Source organism: Odocoileus virginianus, chromosome 10 (assembly GCF_023699985.2).
Source record: "Odocoileus virginianus isolate 20LAN1187 ecotype Illinois chromosome 10, Ovbor_1.2, whole genome shotgun sequence".
Classification (NCBI taxonomy): Eukaryota; Metazoa; Chordata; class Mammalia; order Artiodactyla; family Cervidae; genus Odocoileus; species Odocoileus virginianus.
In genome coordinates this window covers 69170663-69194184 of record NC_069683.1, presented here as the reverse complement: position 1 = coordinate 69194184, position 23522 = coordinate 69170663, and the positions used below count along the sequence as shown (strand labels likewise).

General features: G+C 35.8%; 1 protein-coding gene across 3 annotated transcripts in view; it reads right to left on the bottom strand.

Moving 5' to 3' along the window:
• The window catches only part of DYNC2H1 (dynein cytoplasmic 2 heavy chain 1), a 385810-nt gene that overhangs the window by 201970 nt on the left and 160318 nt on the right, over nt 1–23522 (bottom strand). For 2 of the 3 annotated variants that reach the window (XM_070473685.1, XM_070473686.1), the window contains exons 60-66: nt 19249–19335; nt 16527–16653; nt 14124–14265; nt 13443–13552; nt 4604–4624; nt 3104–3202; nt 1639–1762 (exon numbers count right to left, since the gene is read on the bottom strand). In XM_070473685.1, coding sequence (XP_070329786.1) covers nt 1639–1762; nt 3104–3202; nt 4604–4624; nt 13443–13552; nt 14124–14265; nt 16527–16653; nt 19249–19335 — 710 coding nt within the window. The remainder of the gene's footprint in view (nt 1–1638; nt 1763–3103; nt 3203–4603; nt 4625–13442; nt 13553–14123; nt 14266–16526; nt 16654–19248; nt 19336–23522) is intronic. The other variant, XM_020900373.2, reaches the window with a different exon arrangement.

Genomic DNA, 23522 nt, shown 5'->3' with positions numbered 1-23522 from the left:
ACCATCCTCTGTCCTCAGCGGAAATGTACAATAACAAATGACTATTCACGAGAAACTCAAAAATGTGGAAAAGGACAATGTGAAGTATAATCAAAGGGGATAACAGACTTCAACTGAAGTCATACGAACACATCCAACTCTGGACTGAAGGTAGAGAAAGTAAGGTCGGGTCAGACTGTAACTGCCTTTTTCTCAATGAAATGAACAGAAATTAACAAATTCACCCAAACCAGGCCTGAACAACTATCTGGAACAGAGGTTCATCACATGAACCAATCATGATACAGAATATTATCATTTCTCAGCCGATTCAATTTTAGGGGACCTCGTCAAACTCCACTCTGAGACAACGAAGCAGATGCAGTTAAGACCTAACACTGGTCAGAGCTCACTGGTACAAACTTAATGAGCCAGAGGGACAGCATATAGACTATAAAGAGAGTCAAAATCAGATCATCACAAGATTCCTTTCCACGTCCTTTAAGATAGTATAGCAGGAGGTGGTCCAACAGATCTGAATCAGCTTTAGTAAAGAAGAGGCTGAGACCAGAGGCTGGACTCTGGGAGGTAACCCCAGGCTACATCAGCAACATTCCCACTCCTGTAGTTCTTTCCATAATTTATCAACCACTACTTGCCCGAGCATACCTATTTGTGGGATAAAAGGTGATGAATAAACAGTGCGGGCTTTGCTATTTCTTCACTTTTCCCCCAGTAACTCCAATTTTCTAAATTTTGTGGTGCTAGCAAAGTCTGTCGTGCAAGTAACTATGTATTTATATATAAGTGCATGTCTATGTATGTCCACATATACACTTTGCACAACTTGCAAAGTTTAAGGGCATTATTTCCTAATATCAAAGTCTGGGTTAGGTACCTGCACAGAAAAAAGGTGATATAACAGTCTAAGACCAGTATTTTTACGGAGACCAGCTTGTAAGGCCCTTAACCACCATCTGGGAATTCGGGATTTTGTTATGGTTCTTACATTTCCCAGAACAGAAAAGAGTAGCTCACTGTGCTTAAACTGTTTGTACAAACAAAATGGTGTATGCTGAACACCTGCTTTCCTTTGGGAAGTCTGGAATTTTGCTCCCTGCTAGGCAGACTATGCTTACATAATCAGCCCCATTAAAAACTCTGGACACTGAGCCTGCAGTAAGCTTCCTTGATAGACAACTTACACAGGTGCTGTCACAACGTGTCCTGGGGGAATTAAGCACAGCCTGAGTGACTCCAATGAAAGACTCTTGGAATCTGCACCTGGTTTCTTGACTCCTGACTTCACCTTATGTGCCTTTTCTCTGTGCTGACTGCTTTGCAGCCTTTCCCTGCAATAAATATAAGCCATGAGCACACCCATGTGCTGAGTCCCTTGAGCCTTCCTCGTAAGACACTATTCCTAGGAATGGTGTGGGAGACCCTGATATGGCACTTCTTATATAAACACACTTTAACTAAAAGTTTTTTAATTGCTATTACTATTAGACTGTGACATTACTATCATCCACACCCCAAAAAGTTTTCATATCCTCAGACTCAGTGGAAAGACAAAAAAAAGTCAAAGTTAGTTGTAAAGTTAATTATTTTGTATTTAAAAAATAGCTACTCTCTGGAAACTGTCAAATATTCATTTACCTTGAGCAACCAGATCTCGTCTCAATAGTGGATAAAGTACAGGTTCTACACCATCCATTTCTTGTATAATAAGGGTTTTCCCAAAACGTACTGCCAACTCAAGAGCTGTGATAAAGTTACTATCCTAAGAGAATAAATAAGAATACATATGAATTCCTTTATTACCTTAGATTTACAAAGGTCATATAGATATTGAAAATATTAACAGGAATAACACAAACATTTTAAAATCAATATGTTAATAACATAAATCATTCATAATTGCCTTCATCAACTTATAAGTATTTGATGATGAAACAAGTTAACTGGATAAACTATCAGATAAATTCATAAATAATTTAAAAATATATTAGAAAAATAAGAATTTTACATTAATAACAAAAACAGCCTTTAAAATTTTCTAAAATTTCAAGTTGATGCAGAAAAAAATTTTCAAATTCTATATGCAATAATTTACTCATCTATTAATAAAAACTATTTATATTCAATATCAAACATTAAATGGAGTAACAAAGACAAGCTGATGAATTCTAGTAAACTTATCTTATTGTGATAGTTCTAATTATTTTGAAAAGAAACGTTTAGACAAAATTTTATAACCATGCAAGAATTTTTAGACTTTCCAGGTAGGCAAAGTCACTTTAAATACCACTCCAGTTCTCCAACTTTGTTTTAAAAAATTAAATATTTGGATAATAATTATCTAAATATCCTACTACAACCATAAGTGACATTAAATATTTTATATATTATATAAATAATTACATATTATAATTATTCTTAAACACAAGTGAGTTAGATATCCCCATTTGATAAGTGAAGAACACTTTAAAGAGGTAATTTTTCAAGCATCTGAATTAAAATGATTAAAAAATTGATTAAAAAAATTAATCATGCATTAGGACTTTCTCAAAAAAATGAAAAATAATTTCCTTGGCAAGATAAACATGACAGCGAGAAGTCACTACACAAAACACTATTACACTTCATTGACCAACTGTCAAATCTCAGGACACAATACAGATGATCATTGCTGAGTTACATGAAGAGGAAATTTAAAAGTCCAGGGGGTTTTCCTAAGTCCCTAAGTAACTTACTTCTATAGCACCCTTCTGTAGAACTTGACTTTAATCATAATTTAGTATAAATGCTTATTTGTTTAATGTAACTAATTACTTAATTGTCATCTCCATAAGGGCATGAACTGTGACTACTAACATAAATTCCTGGGGCTTAGATCAGTACTTTGCATATAGAAGGAATCAAACAAAGATTTTTATTCCTTTTTACAAATCATAAAACTAAAGCTAAGAAAGCTACATTTCTCTCCCCAGGGCCCATGCCAGGTAAGTTATAAGAACTTGGTCTGAACCTATGTTTTCTGATTACAGACCCAGAGTTCTTGTCACCATAAGATGCCATTACTCCATTACTACTTGGTATCTAAATTATAAGTAATACACACCTGCTGGTTAATAACTTCCAAGCGTGAGTCTTTCAAATGTGTCTTTAACCATTCTGTAGCTTGGGAAGAAGGGTCAATAAGAAATGGGCATACTTGACTCTAATTTAAAAAAAAAATTATAAGCTTTCATTAGATGAAAATAATTTCCTAAACATTATTAAACAATTAATGAGTGAGTTTTTCTCTCAGGTTTTGAAGAACACAAATATACAACTATAATAGGAAATGAAGGTAGTTTTTAGCTCCACTGGAGGCTAAATTAATAAATTTTATCAGAAATTAATACTAGATAATTAAATTTAAACACAGTAAAGTGAATATAGCCCTATTCACTACTCAATAACACAGAAAATGTACATTAACAACACAGTAAGCAAGAGTTCTAGTCCTAAGTAGATGCCATTTGCACTTGTGTAGGGAATACACAAGTCATTCCCTAACTTTAGATATTCTTTGGTTGAATAAACGAAGTAAGAGCTAATCATAAAAGTATTGCTGAAATAATCAGCGATATAATTATTTATATTTTAAGACTAATTTTTCTAAAGTAGTATACATAATTACTATTACAAAAGGATTATCCTAGAAGAGAAAATTACATAAGATGATCAGTTAAGATCTAATGAACTAGGAACTAAATTCATTACTTAACAACTTGTACTAATTAAACTCTGAAACAAACATAAAATTAGAAAACTACATACACATGCCATTCAGCAAATGAAAGGAATCCAATTATATATTTATATTTATATATATACTTACCTATATAAAGCCAATTATATATCTATGTATATTTACATATATTTAAGTTAATCATATATCATAAATATATGATAAATTTTAAACCATCTAATAGTCATTGTTACCTAGCAAATCAGATTGAAATAACAATTGACCCAATTTTTCTTAAATTTTCACATTTATTTGAAAAACAGGATATAAGGATAAGATAACAAGTGAGGGTAACAGTGGAGTGAAGACTTAGAACTGGGGTAGATCTAATAAGGACAGGGATGTTACCTTACTGGCATCTCAAGAGGGAGGGGGATGGTGGGATAAAATGCCCTGGGGATCAACACCATTTATCTGCATGAAAACTGCCAACATATGGTGATAATAAAGAGCTGACTGACTCTAAAACAGCTTTATTACTACTTTAAAATTCTTTACTTTTAAAATTACTACTTTAAAATTTAAAAGCCTCTTTTTACCTGTATCCAGAGGGGACCACTAACACCACGAATCCCCCAGTGTTACCCAGCTGTATGATCTTCACCCAGCATCTACTTCTGGAGGCTTCACTGACTGCTCTACCACATGTATGTGCTATTGCAAGCAAAATAACATGGCTACTAAACCTCTTAAGTATTATCAAAGTATTACACCCTAGGTTTTAGATCTCATTTTATGCCAGCATTCAATAGCAAACATTCTACAAGTAAACTAGATTTTGTATAAATACAAAAATAATTATTTTAAATTTTAAAAAGTTCTTACCCATGATTTCAAGCCAATGATCTGAAGCAGTTAAAAAGAGAAATAGATAATGTTTCAAAAAATCATGTATTCAGCACAGAAAATATGCCTAAGAATTTCAAAGAATACTTACAAGTTTGTGTTCATCTCATTTATACTTCTCCAGAGAGACAGAGAAGACCTCTAAGGTATATTTTAGGTGTGTGTTCCATAATTAAATGTGGTTAAATTCTACATTTAACAAATTATAGATCCAAAAATGTTGAGCTTTCATTCATTCATGCTATTCATTCATCTACCATATAATGCAAGGGATACAAAACTTAACAAGACACATTCCCTCATCCTCATTGGCCACCATCCAATAAAGAAGCAAAAAATGAAAATTTTTTTTAAATCAAAGATAACTCAAAATTATATAAGTAGATCATAAGTGGAGTTATGGGAAGCTGCTGGGAAGCAATTCAAGTCAAACTAGATTTAAAAAGATAGAACTCAGCCAGGCAAAGAAGTTAAAAAAAAAAAAAGCAAATTAGGTCCAGACAACAGCATGATTGAGAGAAGAATGAAAAGCCTTGGAGTATTTGGAAAACCACCAGACTTAGAATAGCTGGAGTAAAAAGTATAAGCATTTTTGTTATTTCTGAAATTTTATACATTGATTCTTCTGGCTTTTTGCAATAAATTATCAATATAAATAGTGATGCAAAAAAAAGTTTAGGCAAAGATGATGCATATAAGATGGTAGGAGTAATCAGAGGTCTTTCTGATCATAAAGAACATTTCATGCCATGTTTAAGGATAATGAAACTTTTATATTGCAAGTAATGAGCAGTCACTGAAATATATTATTCAAGGAATTATGATCAGATTAACATTTTAGGAGGGTCACTCCAACAGCAATAAAGGAGCTGATACTGGGGGCAGGCGACCAACTGCTATTACATTGTATTTATCACAAAAAATCACCTACCTGTGAGGGAGGCCTAAGTGAAGCCACTGGCAGTAGGTGTGGTTGGAACAGAATGAATTCATGATACATTTGAGAAATAGATTTGAGAAGACTTGCTGAATAATTAACTGAATGAACAATTAAAGAGACATAGCTAAGAATGATTCGCAGTCTGCATTACTAGACCAAGATGATGACATCTCCAGCGTTAGGAACCCAAGAGAAGCAGGTTATAATAAGTCAGGGAGGAAGGGAAACAATTATTAGAGAACACAGCTACCTTTGCCTAGCATGCATGCCCCAATCATGCATTTCTCATGGGATTATGAATCCTCCAGAACGGCACACAAGGAATGAGGAAGTGACCCAAACTAACCAATAAGAAACTTCTGTTGGGGACTGACATAAATAATGGAAAGGAAGGGAAGCGATATCTTTAGTCCGAGAACACAAACTGTGACAATGGTAAAACTCACGAGTCACCAATGTCTATAAATAACACATGGAAGAACCTATCTAAGAATAAATCCATCTAAGAATATAGAAGAATAAATCCACCTTTTAAAATGGAGGAAAGAGAGAGAGAGATGTCCTGATAATATCACTGAATCCTGAAGCTAGTTCAAACCTTTTGAACAGCTCAGTTACTTTAAAGCATAAATTACTTTTTAAAAAGAAAATGTATTATATATACTTGGCCACTGATTCTTGACTTAAAAAAAATTTTTTTTAATTTGTCTTTAATGATTAAAGACAAAGTTTGAACTACATACAAAGCTCCAGGAAATAATATCTAATAGGAAATTAGAACTACAGATCAGGAGCTCAGAACAGAGGTCAAAGGCTAGAGACACATGATACCAATTTTCATTCTTCTCCCCTTGGGGGGTTAAAAAAGAATAGTCAGGGGACATTTTTTAAAGCAATTTTTTTCTTCCAGTTTTACTGAGATATAATGACAATCATATGTAACTTAAAATGTACAAAACAATGATTTCACTTACATGTATCATGAAATGATTGTCACAGTAAATTTAGTGAACATCCATAATTTCATACAGATACAAAATTAAAGAAATAGTTTTCTTTTCCTTGCAATGAGAACTCTTAGGATTTCATCTCTAAGCAACTTTCATATATAACATACAGCAGGGGTAATAATATTTATCATGTTCTACATAATGTCCCTAGTGCTTATTTATTTTATACTTGAAAGTTTGTACCTTCTGACTTTCAACCAATAAGAAAGAAACTACTTTTTAAAACATTTATAAAACTACAACTTTATTTTTATTCTTAGTAACCACAAAAGGGATAAGGGTAGAAATATTTTGTAAATAGAACTAAAATCCATCTTTGGATAACATAAGGACAATTACATTAATGGAAATAACACAAAATAATTAAAACATATACAGAAACATAAACACATATCTCTCAAAGGCAGTCTTACAGCATATACTGGCTAGGAGGCAATGTTTGAAAGTAAATGTTTAAAGGTAAATCTTGGCTTTACCTTCACACAGCTCTGTGACCTTAAACAAGAAACTTAACACTTCTGGATCTCAACTTCCTTATCTACAAAAGGATAACATGTGTACCTAAGGGACAGAAATGGTATGGCCCTAACAGAAGAGGAAGATATTAGAGGTGGCAAGAATACACGGAGGAACGGTACAAAAAAGACCTTCACAAAGCATATAATCACAATGGTGTGATCACTCACCTAGAGCCAGACATCCTGGAATGCAAAGTCAAGTGGGCCTTAGGAAGCATCACTGCGAACAAAGTTAGAGGAGGTGACGGAATTCCAGTTGAGCTATTTCAAATCCTAAAAGATGATTCTGTGAAAGTGCTGCACTAAATATGCCAACAAATTTGGAAAACTCAACAGCAGCCAAAGGACTGGAAAAGGTCAGCTTTCATTCTAATCACAAAGAAAGCCAATGCCAAAGAATGTTCAAACTACCACACAACTGCACTCATCTCACACACTAGCAAAGTAATGCTCAAAATTCTCCAAGCCAGGCTTCAACAGTATGTGAACTGTGAACTTCCAGATGTTCAAGCTGGATTTAGAAAAGATAGAGGAACCAGAGATCAAATTTCCAAGGTCCACTGGATGATCAAAAAAACAAGACAGTTCCAGAAAAACACCTACTTCTGCTTCTTTAACTACACCAAAGCCTTTGACTGTGTGGATCACAAAAAATCTGTGGAAAATTCTGAAAGACAGGGAATACCAGAACATCTGACTTGCATCCTGAGAAATCTGTATGCAGGTCAAGAAGCAACAGTTACAACTGGACATGGAACAAACAACTGGTTGCAAACAGGGAAAGGAGTACGTCAAGGCTGTATATTGTAACCCTGCTTATTTAACTTACATGCAGAGTTCAGTTCAGTTCAGTTGCTCAGTCATGTCCGACTGTTTGTGACCCCATGAATCGCAGCATGCCAGGCCTCCCTGTCCATCACAAACTCCCAAAGTTTACTCAAACTCATGCCCATTGAGTTGGTGATGCCATCCAGCCATCTCATGCTCATCACAAACTCCCAAAGTTTACTCAAACTCATGCCCATTGAGTTGGTGATGCCATCCAGCCATCTCATGCTCTGTCGTCCCCTTCTCCTCCTGCCCCCAATCCCTCCCAGCATCACAGTCTTTTCCAACGAGTCAACTCTTCGCATGAGGTGGCCAAAGTATTGGAGTTTCAGCTTCAGCATCAGTCCTTCCAATGAACACCCAGGACTGATCTCCTTTAGGATGGACTGGTTGGATCTCCTTGCAGTCCAAGGGACTCTCAAGAGCCTTCTCCAACACCACAGTTCAAAAGCATCAGTTGTTCGGCGCTCAGCTTTCTTCACAGTCCAACTCTCACATCCATACATGACCACTGGAAAAACCATAGCCTTGATCAGATGGACCTTTGTTAGCAAAGTAATGTCTCTGCTTTTTAATATGCTATCTAGGTTGGTCATAACTTTCCTTCCAAGGAGCAAGCATCTTTTAATTTCAAGGCTGCAATCACCATCTGCAGTGATTTTGGAGCCCAAAAATATAAAGTCTGAAACTGTTTCCACTGTCTCCCCATCTATTTCTAATGAAGTGATGGAACCAGATGCCATGATCTTAGTTTTCTGAATGTTAAGCTTTAAACCAACATTTTCACTCTCCTCTTTCACTTTCATCAAGAAGCTTTTTAGTTCCTCTTCACTTTCTGCCATAAGGGTGATGTCATCTGCATATCTGAGGTTACTGATATTTCTCCAAGCAATCTTGATTCCAGCTTGTGCTTCTTCCAGAACAGTGTTTCTCATGATGTACTCTACATATAAGTTAAATAAGCAGGGTGACAATATACAGCCTTGACGTGAGAGTACATCATGCGAAATGCTGGGATGAAGCACAAGCTGGAATCAAGATTGCCTGGAGAAATATGAATAACCTCAGATATGCAGATGACACCACCTTTATGGCAGAAAGTGAGGAAGAACTAAAAAGCCTCTTGATGAAAGAGGAGAGTGAAAACGTTGGCTTAAAACTCAACATTCCGAAAACTAAGGTCATGGCATCTGGTCCCATCACTTCATGGCAAATACATGGGGAAACAGTGGAAACAGTGACAGACTTTATTTTGGGGGCTCCAAAATCACTGCAGATGGTCACTGCAGTCATGAAATTAAAAGACGCTTGCTCCTTAGAAGAAAAGTTATGGCCAACCTAGACAGCATATTAAAACGCAGAGACATTACTTTGCCAACAAAGGTCCGTCTAGTCAAGGCTATTGTTTTTCCAGTGGTCATGTACGGATATGAGAAGTGGACTATAAAGAAAGACTCAGATGTATAGAACAGACTTGTGGACTCTGGGAGAAGGCGAGGGTGGGATGTTTCAAGAGAACAGCATTGAAACATGTATATCTAGGGTGAAACAGATCACCAGCCCAGATTGGGTGCATGAGACAAGTACTCGGGCCTGGTGCACTGGGAAGACCCAGAGGGATCGGGTGGAGAGGGAGGTGGGATGGGGGACCGGGATGGGGAATACATGTAAATCCATGGCTAATTCATTTCAATGTATGACAAAAACTACTGTAATGATGTAAAGTAATTAGCCTCCAACTAATAAAAATAAATGGAAAAAAAAAAAAAGAAAGCTGAGCACAGAAGAATTGATGCTTCTGAACTGTGGTATTGGAGAAGGCTCTTGAGAGTCCCTTGGACTGCAAGGATATATAACCAGTCCAACCTAAAGAATCAGTCCTGAATATTCATTGGAAGGACTGATGCTGAAGTTGAAACTCCGATACTTTGGCCACCTGATGCAAAGAACTGACTCACTGGAAAAGACCCTGATGTTGGGAAAATTAAAGGCGGGAGGAGAAGGGGACGACAGAGGATGAGATGGTTGGCTGGCATCACCAACTCAATAACATGAGCTTGGGTAAACTCCAGGAGTTGGTGATGGACAGGGAGGCCTGGTATGCTCCAGTATATGGGGTCGCAAAGAGTCAGACGCGACTGAGGGACTGAAATGACTGACTGACTTCATAGGGTTGATTTGAAAATTAAATGAGTTAAATATTTAAGTGCTTTACTTCTATTAATTGTTAAATAATAATGTATGAACAAAATGGGCTTCCCAGGAGGCTCAGGGGTAAAGAACCCTCCTGCCGGTGCAGGAGACAGAGGAGGTGCCAGTTGCATCCCTTGGTTTGGAATATCTCTTGGAGAAGGAAATGGCAACCCACTGCAATATTCCTGCCTGGAAAATCCCATGAGCAGAGAAGCCTGGGGGGCTACAGTTTACAGAGGGACAAAGAGAAGGAAACAACTGAGCAACTGAGCATGCACAAACAACACAGTAAGGATACAAAAGTGTCGATTATTATTATGTATTGGGGATTTAATGACAAAGATTTGTCTCAATGTAATTTACCTTTACAAGTCTAATTTCTTTAGACTAATACCAAATTAGCGTGCCTTTCCTCAACATGCAATAAATGGCAGGAGGGGAAAACATTCTCGGAAATGTGTGAGTGGTTTAAAGAAAACTAATTTGACACTGAACTGTCCATAAATAATAAAAAACAAATACCTAGTACATGTTTTCACAAGAAAAATTTACAATACTGTGAAATTTAAACCAAGAAAAATTTAGAAACTGTGAAATTTAAATGAATCCTATTTTCCATCTTCTTTCTGAATGCTCTTTACTTACACCTCTCCATAGTGTCTAACAGACATGTGCATGCATGCTCAGTCTCTCAGGTGTGTCTAACTCTTTTCAACCCCATAGACTGTAGCCCACCAGGCTCCTCTGTCCATGGGATTCTCTAGGCAAGAACACTGTAGTGGGTAGCTATTTTCTTCTGCAGGGGATCTTCCCAACCCAGAGATTGAACCTGCATCTCCTACATCTCCTGAACTGGCAAGCAGATTCTTTACCACTGTGCCACCTGGGTCTCATACTCTCCATTTATCCCCTGAGTTTCACAAAAGCAGGAAGATCATAAAATCACCCAAAACAAATTTTTTTAATAATTACATCAGGATAAGAGGTGTAAATCATAGTCCAGGCAACCCAGGACATACGGTCACCGGGGCCAAATTCTTGCCCTGCTCCTCGAGGACACAGGTCACAGAAGCTTTCTGCTAATGTAACAGGACTAAGGGCCTTTGTTACAAGGCCAGTGGCAGATAATTATGACTATTTCCTCACCCAGACAACACATGTACTTCAGTAGTTAACTGAACACAAATATGAGAATTCCAAAGCATCCTTTGTGATAACACAAAGGAATAATTTTGAACATACAAGGCACAAATAAGTAATTAGCATATAAGTGATGGAGTGGCAATAGGCCTTGAAACTGGGAAAGCCTGCACTAAGAGGAAGAATCTCTGAAAAGCTTTATTATAGTAAAAAGATGTTTAATTCATCACACCTTGTCATTTTTTCTCAGAAAATACTCCCAGAAACACATCTTGTAAACATTTAGACATCTAATTTCATATCACATGGTAATGTTAATGAGTAGATGTTATAGAATTGTGCTATCCAATCACACCCTCAACTACAACAGTTTATTTTAAACCTACTCCACCTTAGAACACAGAAAGAATGTTGAATACAATTCAACGAAATAATTAATTAATTACTCTAACAAAACTTTCCAGATGGTTTTGTTTTGTTATGTTATTTTAGTCGCTCAGTCATCTCTGACTCTTTGTGACTCCATGGACTATAGCCCACCATGTTCCTCTGTCCATGGGATTCTCCAGGCAAGGATACTGGAGTGGGTTGCCATGCCCTCCTCCAAGGGATCTTCCCAACCTAGGGACTGAACCCAGGTCTCCTGCATTGCACTGTATTCCTGACCATCTGAGCCACCAGGGAAGCCCAAGAATCCTGGAGTGGGTAACCAATCCCTTCTCCAGGGGATCTTTCCCACCTAGGAATCAAACTTGGGTCTCCTGCATTTCAGACAGATTCTTTACCAGCTGAGCTACCACAGAAGCCCTTTGTTTTGTCATATAAATGCATGTGTGTCTATAAGACACCTGGCAATATTAAATACAAATTGTACTAAGCTTGTTATGAAAATTAATTTCAAAGACAATATTTCCCAAATTCATCATGAAAGACAAATTAATTCAGAAAAGAAAAGTAAATATTTTCAGTTACTATTATTAGAAAAACAAAAATAATTGTGATAAACTTTTTTTCTAAAGGCCTCTGATTTCTTATGGAATAAGAAAAATCTTAAACTAATCTTTCCAAATCGTTAAACAACTGCTTTCTTGGAATACTGAAAATGAAGAAGAAACTATGAAATCTTAGGAAAAGAATACCAAACATGATAAAAAGTACTAGGCTGTAATGAATTTATTTATATACACATTTAGAGTTCCAGATTTGTAATTCTAGTGTGAAAAATGATAAAAAATGTTTAAAAAATAAAGCTTAGGCCAAATCACATTAAAAGAAGGTAAAGTGACTCTTATACTGATAAGACTCCAATGTAATGAGTCAAAGTAGAGTCAGTTGATAGTGAGTTGAATCAAACAATACATTACATGGGAATAAACGGGATCCCAATATGAATCTTATAATAATATGACTTACACTCCCTAAGGAGAAGCATTTAGGATAAAGAAATGGTGTGTGGAAAGAGAAAAGAGTTGTAGAGATAAAAGAAGATACTAGCAATATAGAGTATAAACTATTCAGATAAAAAAACAGAAAAAAATGAAACATATTTTCAAGAGGCAAAAGTTATCTTTGAAATTCTATATCAGAAAGACAAGTTAAATTAGTGGCAAAAATTCAACTTCATACAAAGAAATGATTTGCTTGTACACAAGATTTTTAATTTGGTTTTCACATTCACTGCTAATTAAGGCATAATATTTCAACTCTAAATAATGACTGCTGGGAAACATATACTATGGAAAAGGAAAATTTTCCAAAGTATGCACATGGTCATCTTCAATTTATAACCCAAAACTTATCCATCTTCATTCTGCAGAACTTTGTTTATAAAACAATATGAAATAAAAGTATAAAATTTTTTTGAAAATATACTTTAGATAAAACTATACAGCCAAATAAATCAAGTATCCCTAAAATGTTTCTATTCATATTAGGAAGCTCAATTTAAAATATTTGGCCATCAAAAGAATACCATTTTAATTTATAATTTTATATGAAAGTAAAAATAAATTACACTAAAAACTGTAGAGTTGCTAACTGAATCATAAATGGGTTTTTGTTAGGAAAATATTTTTACTTTTAGGTAACTAAGACTAACTGTGAAAGCCTAAGGATTTTTAAGAAGGTACTTCCTGGAGCAAACTTCAAAAGAAACATTTCTAATGAGAAAATTTAAGTAGATTAATTACCTGTAAGATAACAAGAGCATTTTCTATGGAAAGGTCATCTGATGGCAGGCCTTCACTTTTCCAAATTAACTGTTCACTTTCAGTACAAAGAAATCTCCTCAGATCAAATTCTGAAAAATTAAAGATATCAATGATACTTAATAATAATCTTGTGATTGATGAAGAGAATAAAACTATTTAAAATATACTCCAACAGAAGTCCCATGATCATTCTTAATATTCAATCCATTCTTCTGCATTTAATATCAGAAGTTAAAGAGAAAACAAATTTTTAATAATGCAAAGAAATGAAACAACTGAATTAGTTTTCTTCTATTAAATAAATGTTTCACAACTATATTAATTTATAAAAAAACACAAAGTTCACAAAGAATTTTGGAATTACTACATCTCATTTTACCATATGAAATCAGTGTAAAAATTAATAAAATGTTTAACTGCATTCATACAATATCAAAATAATTCAGTGGTCTCACTTTCAAAAGTGATTTTAGGGGGACAAGAGTCATCATAACAGACCAATTCTCAGAACATTCGCAGAATTTAGCAAATCTAAGCACCTATGGTATCCATTAACTTACAGAAAGTTTTCCTAATCTTAAAAAAGTAAAATGACAAAAATCAAAAGATAGGCTTTTCATATACTGAAACTTCAAATTTATGAATAAACTAAACACAAACTTTCAAGACCAGCTGACTTGGTCCATTCTTCCAAACAGGCTTTTCTCAGACCCTCAGGAGCAGCAGAAAGATACGTAATAAATGCAGCAGCGAGTTGAGCTCTTTTAGGAAGAGTAGCTAATTCCTCTGTCATCTCTGCGACCTGGAAAAGAGACAGAGAGAGAGACGGATATGTCCTAAGAGGAAAAAAAAAACAGCTTCACAAATTCAAGCTTTGTCTCTAGGCAAAAATCATTCATTGGTTTAAAGTAATTACCTATCCTGAATACAATTTTCAAAATGTAAAAATACCAGCAAGACCTTAGATCTTGCTGTGATATTAAAACAATGTATGATATCCCAACATATCTGTAAAGAAGAATATATTCTGTCATTGAAATTTCATAATGATTATAATAAACATTGTGAAATAGCATCACTTTCTAAATAATGATTAAGAGACAAAGAATATGAACAAAGGCAAAAAACAAACATTAAGCAAGGAAACTTTTTTAGAATCATAGAGTGGCTAAAGCGTAAGCCTGCACAGAAAGACCACCAATAGAGGAATAATGAAAAGATAAAGAGTTGGCTGGAAGAAAGGTGATTTTAAAGTTTTCCCATGCCATGGAAAGCTGCTTCAGTTTTAACCTGTGGTTAATAATGAGCCACTTGAAAGTGTTTAAACAGAGCAGTGAGTGATATAATAAGCCTAGGTTTCAGAAAGATTTCAGCTGACAAAGTATCAACTAGTTAAAGGGTTAGATAGAAGAAAGACAAGGAGAATTCAGGTGAAAAAAACAAAAAAAGAGCATTAAGGATGGAAGACAAATATGAGGGATATATGCAAAGGGATACAAATTAATAAAAGGAGTCTAAGAAAATCACATATTTTTCATTTTGATACATAGAAGAAGGATGTCTTATGACACAGGAAAAGAAAGAGATTTGATATGAGCAAAGAAAAAAAATTCAGAGGTGTTTGAGTTCCTGAGACAGTTGAAGGCCAATATCTAAGTATAGTTAGAAATAGGAATTTAAAAGTCAGCATTCTAGAAATATATATCTGGTCAAACATCATCATATGGGTTAATATTTTAAAGCCTGTATGAGAAACCCCAGAATATTTGCTGAGAAAGGACCTGACAAGGAGAACACTAAGAGGCAATCAACATTACTGGATGAGCAGATGAGGATCACCCCATGAGGGAAGGAATCTAACTGGTTAAAGAAAAACAAAATCAAAACAAATGAACAAAGTTGAAATAGAGGATTTCAAAAACAAATGGCCAAAGTGTCAAATCCTAAGAGAACTGTCTTGGTAAAGGGAAATCCAAAAAAGGCTCTAAAGAGTACTAAATTTTCAATTTCAATTTCAATACTCATTTTTATCCCTACCCTTGATGAAAGTGGAAGAGGAGAGTGAAAAAGCTGGCTTAAAACTCAACATTCAAAAAACTAAGGTCATGGCATCTGGTCCCATCACTTCATGACAAAAGATGGGGAAACAATAGAAACAGTGACAGACTTTATTTGGGGGAGGGGCTCCAAAATCACTGCAGATGGTGATTACAGCCATGAAATTAAAAGACACGCTCCTTGGAAGAAAAGCTATGACAAACCTAGACAGCATATTAAAAAGCAGAGACGTTACTTTGCCAACAAAGGTCCATCTAGTCCAAGCTATGGTTTTTCCAGTGGTCATATATGAATATGAGAGTTGGACTATAAAGAAAGCTGAGCACCGAAGAATTGATGCTTTTGAACTGTGGTGTTGGAGAAGACTCTTGAGAGTCCTTGGACTGCAAGGAGATCCAACCAGTCCATCCTGAAGGAAAACAGTCCTGTATATTTGCTGGAAGGACTGATGCTGAAGCTGAAACTCCTGTGGCCACTACTTTGGCCACCTGTTGCAAAGAGCTGACTCATTTGGAAAAGACCCTGGCGATGGGAAAGACTGAAGGTGGGAGGAGAAGGGGACCACAGAGGATGAGATGGTTGGATGGCATCACCGACTTGATAGACGTGAGTTTGAGTAAGCTCTGGGAGTTGGTAATGGACAGGGAAGCCTGGTGTGCTGCAGTCCATGGGGTCTCAGAGTTAGACACAACTGAGTGACTGAACTGAACTGAACTGATCTCCCCTAACGAAAAGAGGAACAGGTCACTTTGTCTAAAATCCATTCATATAGATATTGTGCTTAAAGATTAATTCACAACAGGGCCATTAATATCTAGATCATTTATCCTAAGCCGGCTGACAGTTAATGGATATTTTTCTTTTTCATTTTTGTTAACAAATATTTCGTAGATTTCCTGTCTTAAACAATACCTCTCTATGCCCCTGGACTGAATAGTCCATGGGGTTGCAAAGAGTGCAACATGACTGAGCGACTTTCACTTCACTGAATGATCTCAGACAAACCTGTGCATTCCACCTCCTGTGTTCTCTATCGAGCTGATTAATTAAGACTTCTGCAGCTTTAATTGTTTCTTGTGCTTTGCTTACTTCAGCTTCAAGTTTGGCAGCTTCTGAAGTCCTGCTCTGAAATCTATGAAAACATTAAAATTTACTTAAAGACAATCAGATTTAAGACAGATTTAATTAAGTTATGCTTAGGTAGTAAAGTGAGCTTTTATACTAGAATTTTAATTAACTGTAATATTGATAATATTTGCTTATAAAATATCATTAATAGACATAATACCAATGCTTACATTTAAAGGGGAATATTCTCACAGGGCTGTGATATCCTACTACATTATGCATAAACAACAAAATGACATTAAAAGGTCCTGTCATAAGATTGATCTAATTTGTCTTTTCAGTTTTATTTGATTTTATTTAGTCCAGTAAAACTAGATGTCAACATCAGAAGAATTTTATATTCTCAAACAATGCACTCTTTCATCTGCCATGACTGTCAATAAGCTGTTCCATTATCCAGCTCCTTCCTTATACCTACCTCACCCCTCACTCTAACTCCCACAAATACACACCTATCAAAACTACAAATAAAATTTTAAAACTCACCTCAAATATCCATCCCATTACATATATTCTCTCCCTATGTGCCCATTTGCCAAAGTTTAAAACTTCTTTTTAAATTATTTTCTTTAAAAATACTTGTAAAAATTTATTATTTTACTAAATATAATAGCAGATTCCATATGATTACTTAGTCATTCAACAAATGTGTAAGTGCCTTCAAAATGCCAAAGACTGGGCTTCCCTGGCGGTCCAGTGGTTGAGAATCTGCCTGCTAATCAGGGGACAAGGGTTCAATCCCTGGTCCAGGAAGATCCCACATGCTGTGAGGCAAGTAATCCTGTGCACCACAACAGCTGAGGTCCCCACACTCTAGAGCCCACAAGCCGCAACCACACCACAACTAGAGAGCAACCCATGCTAGCTGCAACTGGAGAATACCCACAGACAGCTACGGAGACCCGGCGTGGGCATAGATAAATAAATACATAAAAGAGAACACCTAGGATTGTGCTGATTCTAGGAACAGTTCAAAATAAGTGCTGTAATTCTCATTTTATAAATATGGAGACTTGGATCCAAACAGATTATTGCACAGGTCTTGCCAATAGTAAGTAGAGGACCTAAAATTCATATATGGGTGTGCTGCTATTAAGCTGTAGGCCCTCTATTCTTTATTGCCTCTCTAAGTGCCCTATTCTTCCCTCCCCTAGACATAAGACTCTAGGAGTCACGTCCAATATGGCAGCCACATGTGGCTATCTAAATTTAAATTAATTAAAATTAAAAATTCAATTCCTCAGTCATATTATCCACAAAGTCCTCAATCATATTATTCAGAAGGTTTTCATAATAATCCTCCCAAAATACTGGTAATATGATGCAGTGACTAAGAAAAGGAACAAAGGAATCAAATATAGGATCTAATGCTTGCTTACTCATTTACTACTTGTTCAACTTAAGCAACCTTTCTAATCTTCAGCATTTTAATCGCAAATTATGTGAGAATATCCACCTCTCAGTATTGTTCTAAATCTAAAAAGATGAATATGCTAAGTGCCTAGGACAACATCTGACACGAGCAAATGACTAATAAATGGAGTCAAAACAAATAAGCTAACTACTCAATAAATATTTGATAATCACTTTCATATGATTAAGTCCTGATTCTGAGCATGTAATATTGAAAATAATATATCATTTTCCTTATACCACTCTAATTATATACCAGGAGGGAAATTATGTGATTTCATATCTATATGACTAGTACAAAAAACATTCAGGAATATTAAAAACATTGAATTTATAGCTTTCACTACAGCTTTCATTTAAGTATACTAAGTAAATATACATAAATGTAAATACAGATGATTGTTTCCTGACTACATATAGAAAAAATTAATAGATTTTAGTCTAATGGAACTTTCTCTTGGTATAATAATTTGTATTTCTTCCATAAGAAGAAAAGGAAATGTAATACATGACTTAGAGAAAGTAGCAAGTGATAACATATGCTATATTTAATGACATGTTTTCCAGTTTTCCAATCTTTACAATTCTTAAATGAAAATGTTTCCATATTTCTAAGTACCATACCAGTATTTTTTTTGTCCTATGTTAAAAACAATCACAGGAACAAAGAGGTAAACAAAAGGCTTTAAGATTAATCCCTTTATAAATAGTTTTTAGATTTGAGTATATTTGCATGAAGGAATATTTTTAATAACAAAAAGAGCAAAGCTAAAAAGACAGAACATTGTTAACACAATCATGTACCATTCGTAATTCCAGATTATGGAATAAGTAGTACTGTAGCATCATCTGCAATACAGAAGTCTAAACTGCTGAGGTCAAAATAATAAAGAAGTAGGAATACCAAATGTAAACAGTCCCAGCGTTAACACAGCACATTCACTTCTTCCTGCTCAGTTTTCCATTGCTTGGGAATATACACAGTGATAGCTATACAAATGGAAACTTAAAATATTTTTGTTCTCATTAAATTATTTTAAAAAGGAATACACTGTTACCTTACATCATTCACCATTTTAAAGTAATTAAAAAAATTAATATATTAATTATAACAGCTTTTTAAAACTTAAGTATCTATTGAGGTAGGTTTTCAAATATCCAAAATACATTCCAAAACTTAACTTACTTTTCTTTGAGTTCTGATACTTTTTGACCAACAGAATTAAGAAGCTCTTCTAGTTTCCTTTTTCTATCTTCAGTTTTCCTCAAATTTCTAAAATATAATTCAATTTCATAGAAGTCACTCTAGTTATCAAGAAAAAGCAGCAATAGCACTGTGAAATATAATCTTGCAGTAAACAAATGACAATGAAAATTGTCACTAATTCACTAGTTTTAATACCTTCATTTAGAACTTTATTTGAAAAGCAATGCTAAGATTAAAAGTGTATTCTCTGACCTAACCACATCACTTTCAGGAATCTACATTTTAAAACACTTCTGCAAACAGATTTCTGGATAAAAATGGTAGAGTAAAAGTATTCGTTTATCCTCAATCCCTTCTAAAAATCCTACTAAAATGAAACCAAGGGAATAAATAAGACATACAGGCAAAAAGATAAAGACAATGAAAAGTATTAACAAAGAAAATTTGTTAAATATTAACAAAGGAGTCATTTTAATTAAATTTTGAAAGGTGAAAACATACAAAAATGCAAAAAGCCAAAAGTTAAATGACTGCAGGAAGCTATGCCAAAAGAAGAATTCAAAAATGTTCAGAAAATGTAGACAAGTACCTCTGAAGAAAATAAGCTTCAACAGTAGGTGAACCGAGAACTTCCAGATGTGTAAGTAGGATTTAGAAAAGGCAGAAGAACCAGAGATCAAATTGCCAACATCTGCTGGATCATTAAAAAAAGCAAGATTGCTTTGGGTAGTATAGTCGTTTTGACAATATTGACTCTTCCAATCCATGAACATGGTATGTTTCTCCATCTGTTTGTATCCTCTTTGATTTCTTTCATCAGTGTTTTACAGTTTTCTATGTATAGGTCTTTTGTTTCTTTAAGTAGATATACTCCTAAGTATTTTATTCTTTTTGCTGCAAAGGTGAATGGTATTGTTTCCTTAATTTCTCTTTCTGTTTTCTCATTGTTAGTATATAGGAATGCAAGGGACCAAAGCAATCTATAGATTCAATGCAATCCCTATCAAGCTACCAACGGTATTCTTCACAGAACTAGAACAAATAATTTCACACTTTGTATGGAAATACAAAAAACCTCGAATAGCCAAAGCAATCTTGAGAAAGAAGAATAGAACTGGAGGAATCAACCTGCCTGACTTCAGGCTCTACTACAAAGCCACAGTCATCAAGACAGTATAGTACTGGCACAAAGACAGAAATATAGATCAATGGAACAGAATAGAAAGCCCAGAGATAAATCCACATACCTATGGACACCTTATCTTCAACAAAGGAGGCAAGAATATACAATGGAAAAAAGACAACCTCTTTAACAAGTGGTGCTGGGAAAACTGGTCAACTGATTGTAAAAGAATGAAACCAGAACACTTTCTAACACCATACACAAAAATAAACTCAAAATGGATTAAAGATCTAAATGTAAGACCAGAAACTATAAAACTCCTAGAGGACAGCATAGGCAAAACACTCTCCGACATAGATCACAGCAGGATCCTCTATGGCCCACCTCCCAGAATATTGGAAATAAAAGCAAAAATAAACAAATGGGACCTAATGAAACTTAAAAGCTTTTGCACAACAAAGGAAGCTATAAGCAAGGTGAAAAGACAGCCCTCAGAATGGGAGAAAATAATAGCAAATGAAGCAACAGACAAAGGATTAATCTCAAAAATATACAAGCAACTCCTCCAGCTCAATTCCAGAAAAATAAATGACCCAATCAAAAAATGGGCCAAAGACCTAAACAGACATTTCTCTAAAGAAGACATACAGATGGCTAACAAACACATGAAAAGATGCTCAACATCACTCATCATCAGAGAAATGCAAATCAAAACCACAATAAGGTACCATTACACTCCAGTCAGGATGGCTGCTATCCAAAAGTCTACAAGCAATAAATGAAGGAGATGGTGTGGAGAAGAGGGAACCCTCTCACACTGTTGGTGGGAATGCAAACTAGTACAGCCGCTATGGAGAACAGTGTGGAGATTTCTTAAAAAACTGGAAATAGAACTGCCATATGACCCAGCAATCCCACTTCTGGGCATACACACTGAGGAAACCAGATCTGAAAGAGACACGTGCATCCCAATGTTTATCGCAGCACTGTTTATAATAGCCAGACATGGAAGCAACCTAGATGCCCATCAGCAGACGAATGGATAAGAAAGCTGTGGTATATATACACCATGGAATATTACTCAGCCATTAAAAATAATTCATTTGAATCAGTTCCGATGAGATGGATGAAACTGGAGCCCATTATACAGAGTGAAGTAAACCAGAAAGATAAAGACCAATGCAGTATACTAACGCATAGATATGGAATTTAGAAAGATGGTAACAATAACCCTATATGCAAAACAGAAAAAGATACACAGATGTACAGAATAGACTTTTGGACTCTGTGGGAGAAGGCGAGGGTGGGATGTTTTGAGAGAACAGCATTGAAACATGTATATTATCTATAGTGAAACAGATCACCAGCCCAGGTTGGAGGCATGAGACAAGTGCTCGGGGCTGGTGCACTGGGAAGACCCAGAGGGATGGAGTGGGGAGGAAGGTGGGAGGGGGGATCGGGATGGGCAACACATGTAAATCCATGGCTGATTCATGTCAATGTATGGCAAAAACCACTATAATATTGTAAAGTAATTAGCCTCCAACTAGTAAAAATAAATGGGGGGAGAAAAAAAGCAAGAGAACTCCAGGAAAACATGTAGGTCTGCTTCACTGACTATGCTAAAGCCTTTGACTACATAGACCACATCAAACCGGAAATTTCTTAAAGAGATGGGGATAGCAGACCACCAGAGCTGCCTCCTGAGAAACGTGTATGCAACAGTTACAACCAGACATGGAACAATGGAACAAAAGACTGTTTCAAAATTGGGAAAGGAGCATGTCAAGGCTGTATATGGTCACTCTGCTTATTTAACTTATAAGCAGACTACATCAGGCTTCCCTGGCAGCTCAGCTGGTAAAGAATCTGCCAGCAATGCAAGAGAACCCCTGTTTCAATTCCTGAGTCAGGAAGATCCTCTGGAGAAGGGATAGTCTACCCACTCCAGTATTCCTGGGCTTCCCTGTTGGCTCAGATGGTAAAGAATCCAACTGCAATGTGGGAGACCTGGGTTCAATCCCTGGATTGGGAAGATCTGCTGGTGGGGGGCATGGCGACCCACTGCAATATTCTTCCTTATGCCAGACTGGATGAAGTATAAGCTGGAAACAAGATTGCCAGGAGGAATATCAATAACTGGGAGAATATCAATAACCTCAAATATGCAGATGAGATCACCCTTATGGCAAAAATTGAAGAGAAATTAAAGAGCCTCTTGATGAAGGTGAAAGAGGAGAGTGAAAAAGCTGGCTTAAAAGTCAACGTTCAAAAAACTAAGATCATTGCAACCAGTCTTGTCATTTCATGGCAAATAGATGGGGAAACAATGGATATTGTGAGAGACTTTTCTGGGGCTCCAAAATCATTATGGACGGTGACTGCAGCCATGGAATAAAGACGCCTGCTCCTTGGAAGAAAAGCTAGGACAAACCTAGACAGTGTATTAAAAAACAAAGACATCACTTTGCTGACAAAGGTCAGTGTAGTCAAAGCTATGGTTTTTCCAGTAGTCACGCATGAATGTGAGAGTTGGACCATAAAGAAAGCTGAGTGGCAAAGAACTGATGCCTTTAAACTGTGGTGCTAGATAAGTCCCTAGGACTGCAAGGAGATCAAACCAGTAAATTCTAAAGGAAATCAGCCCTGAATATTCATTGGAAGGACTGATGCTGAAGTTCAAGCTCCAATACTTTGGCCACCTGATGCAAAGAGCTGTCTCACTGGAAAAGACCCTGATGCTGGGAAAGACTGAAGGCAGGAGGAGAAGGGGACGACAGAGGATGAGATGGCTGGATGGCATCACTGACTCAATGGACATGAGTTTGAGCCAACTCTGTGAGTTGGTGAAGGACAGGGAAGCCTGGTGTGCTACAGTTCACAGGGCTGCAAATAGTCAGACACTATTGAGTGACTGAATTGAACTGAAATTTCTAGAACTTACTCTTTGTACCTTAGCAGTATTCCTTTACAAAATTTTGCTGTTTCTAAAGGAATTTCTCCCACTTTATCTATCCAACAACTTAATAGTAGGTAAAAAGTAAGTTCATTCTGCTAACCATCTTTTAAATGCTTTTTCTTCATGTTTTTGTTCTGTTTAACTCGTCATTTATTCATTTTTTTTCCTTTT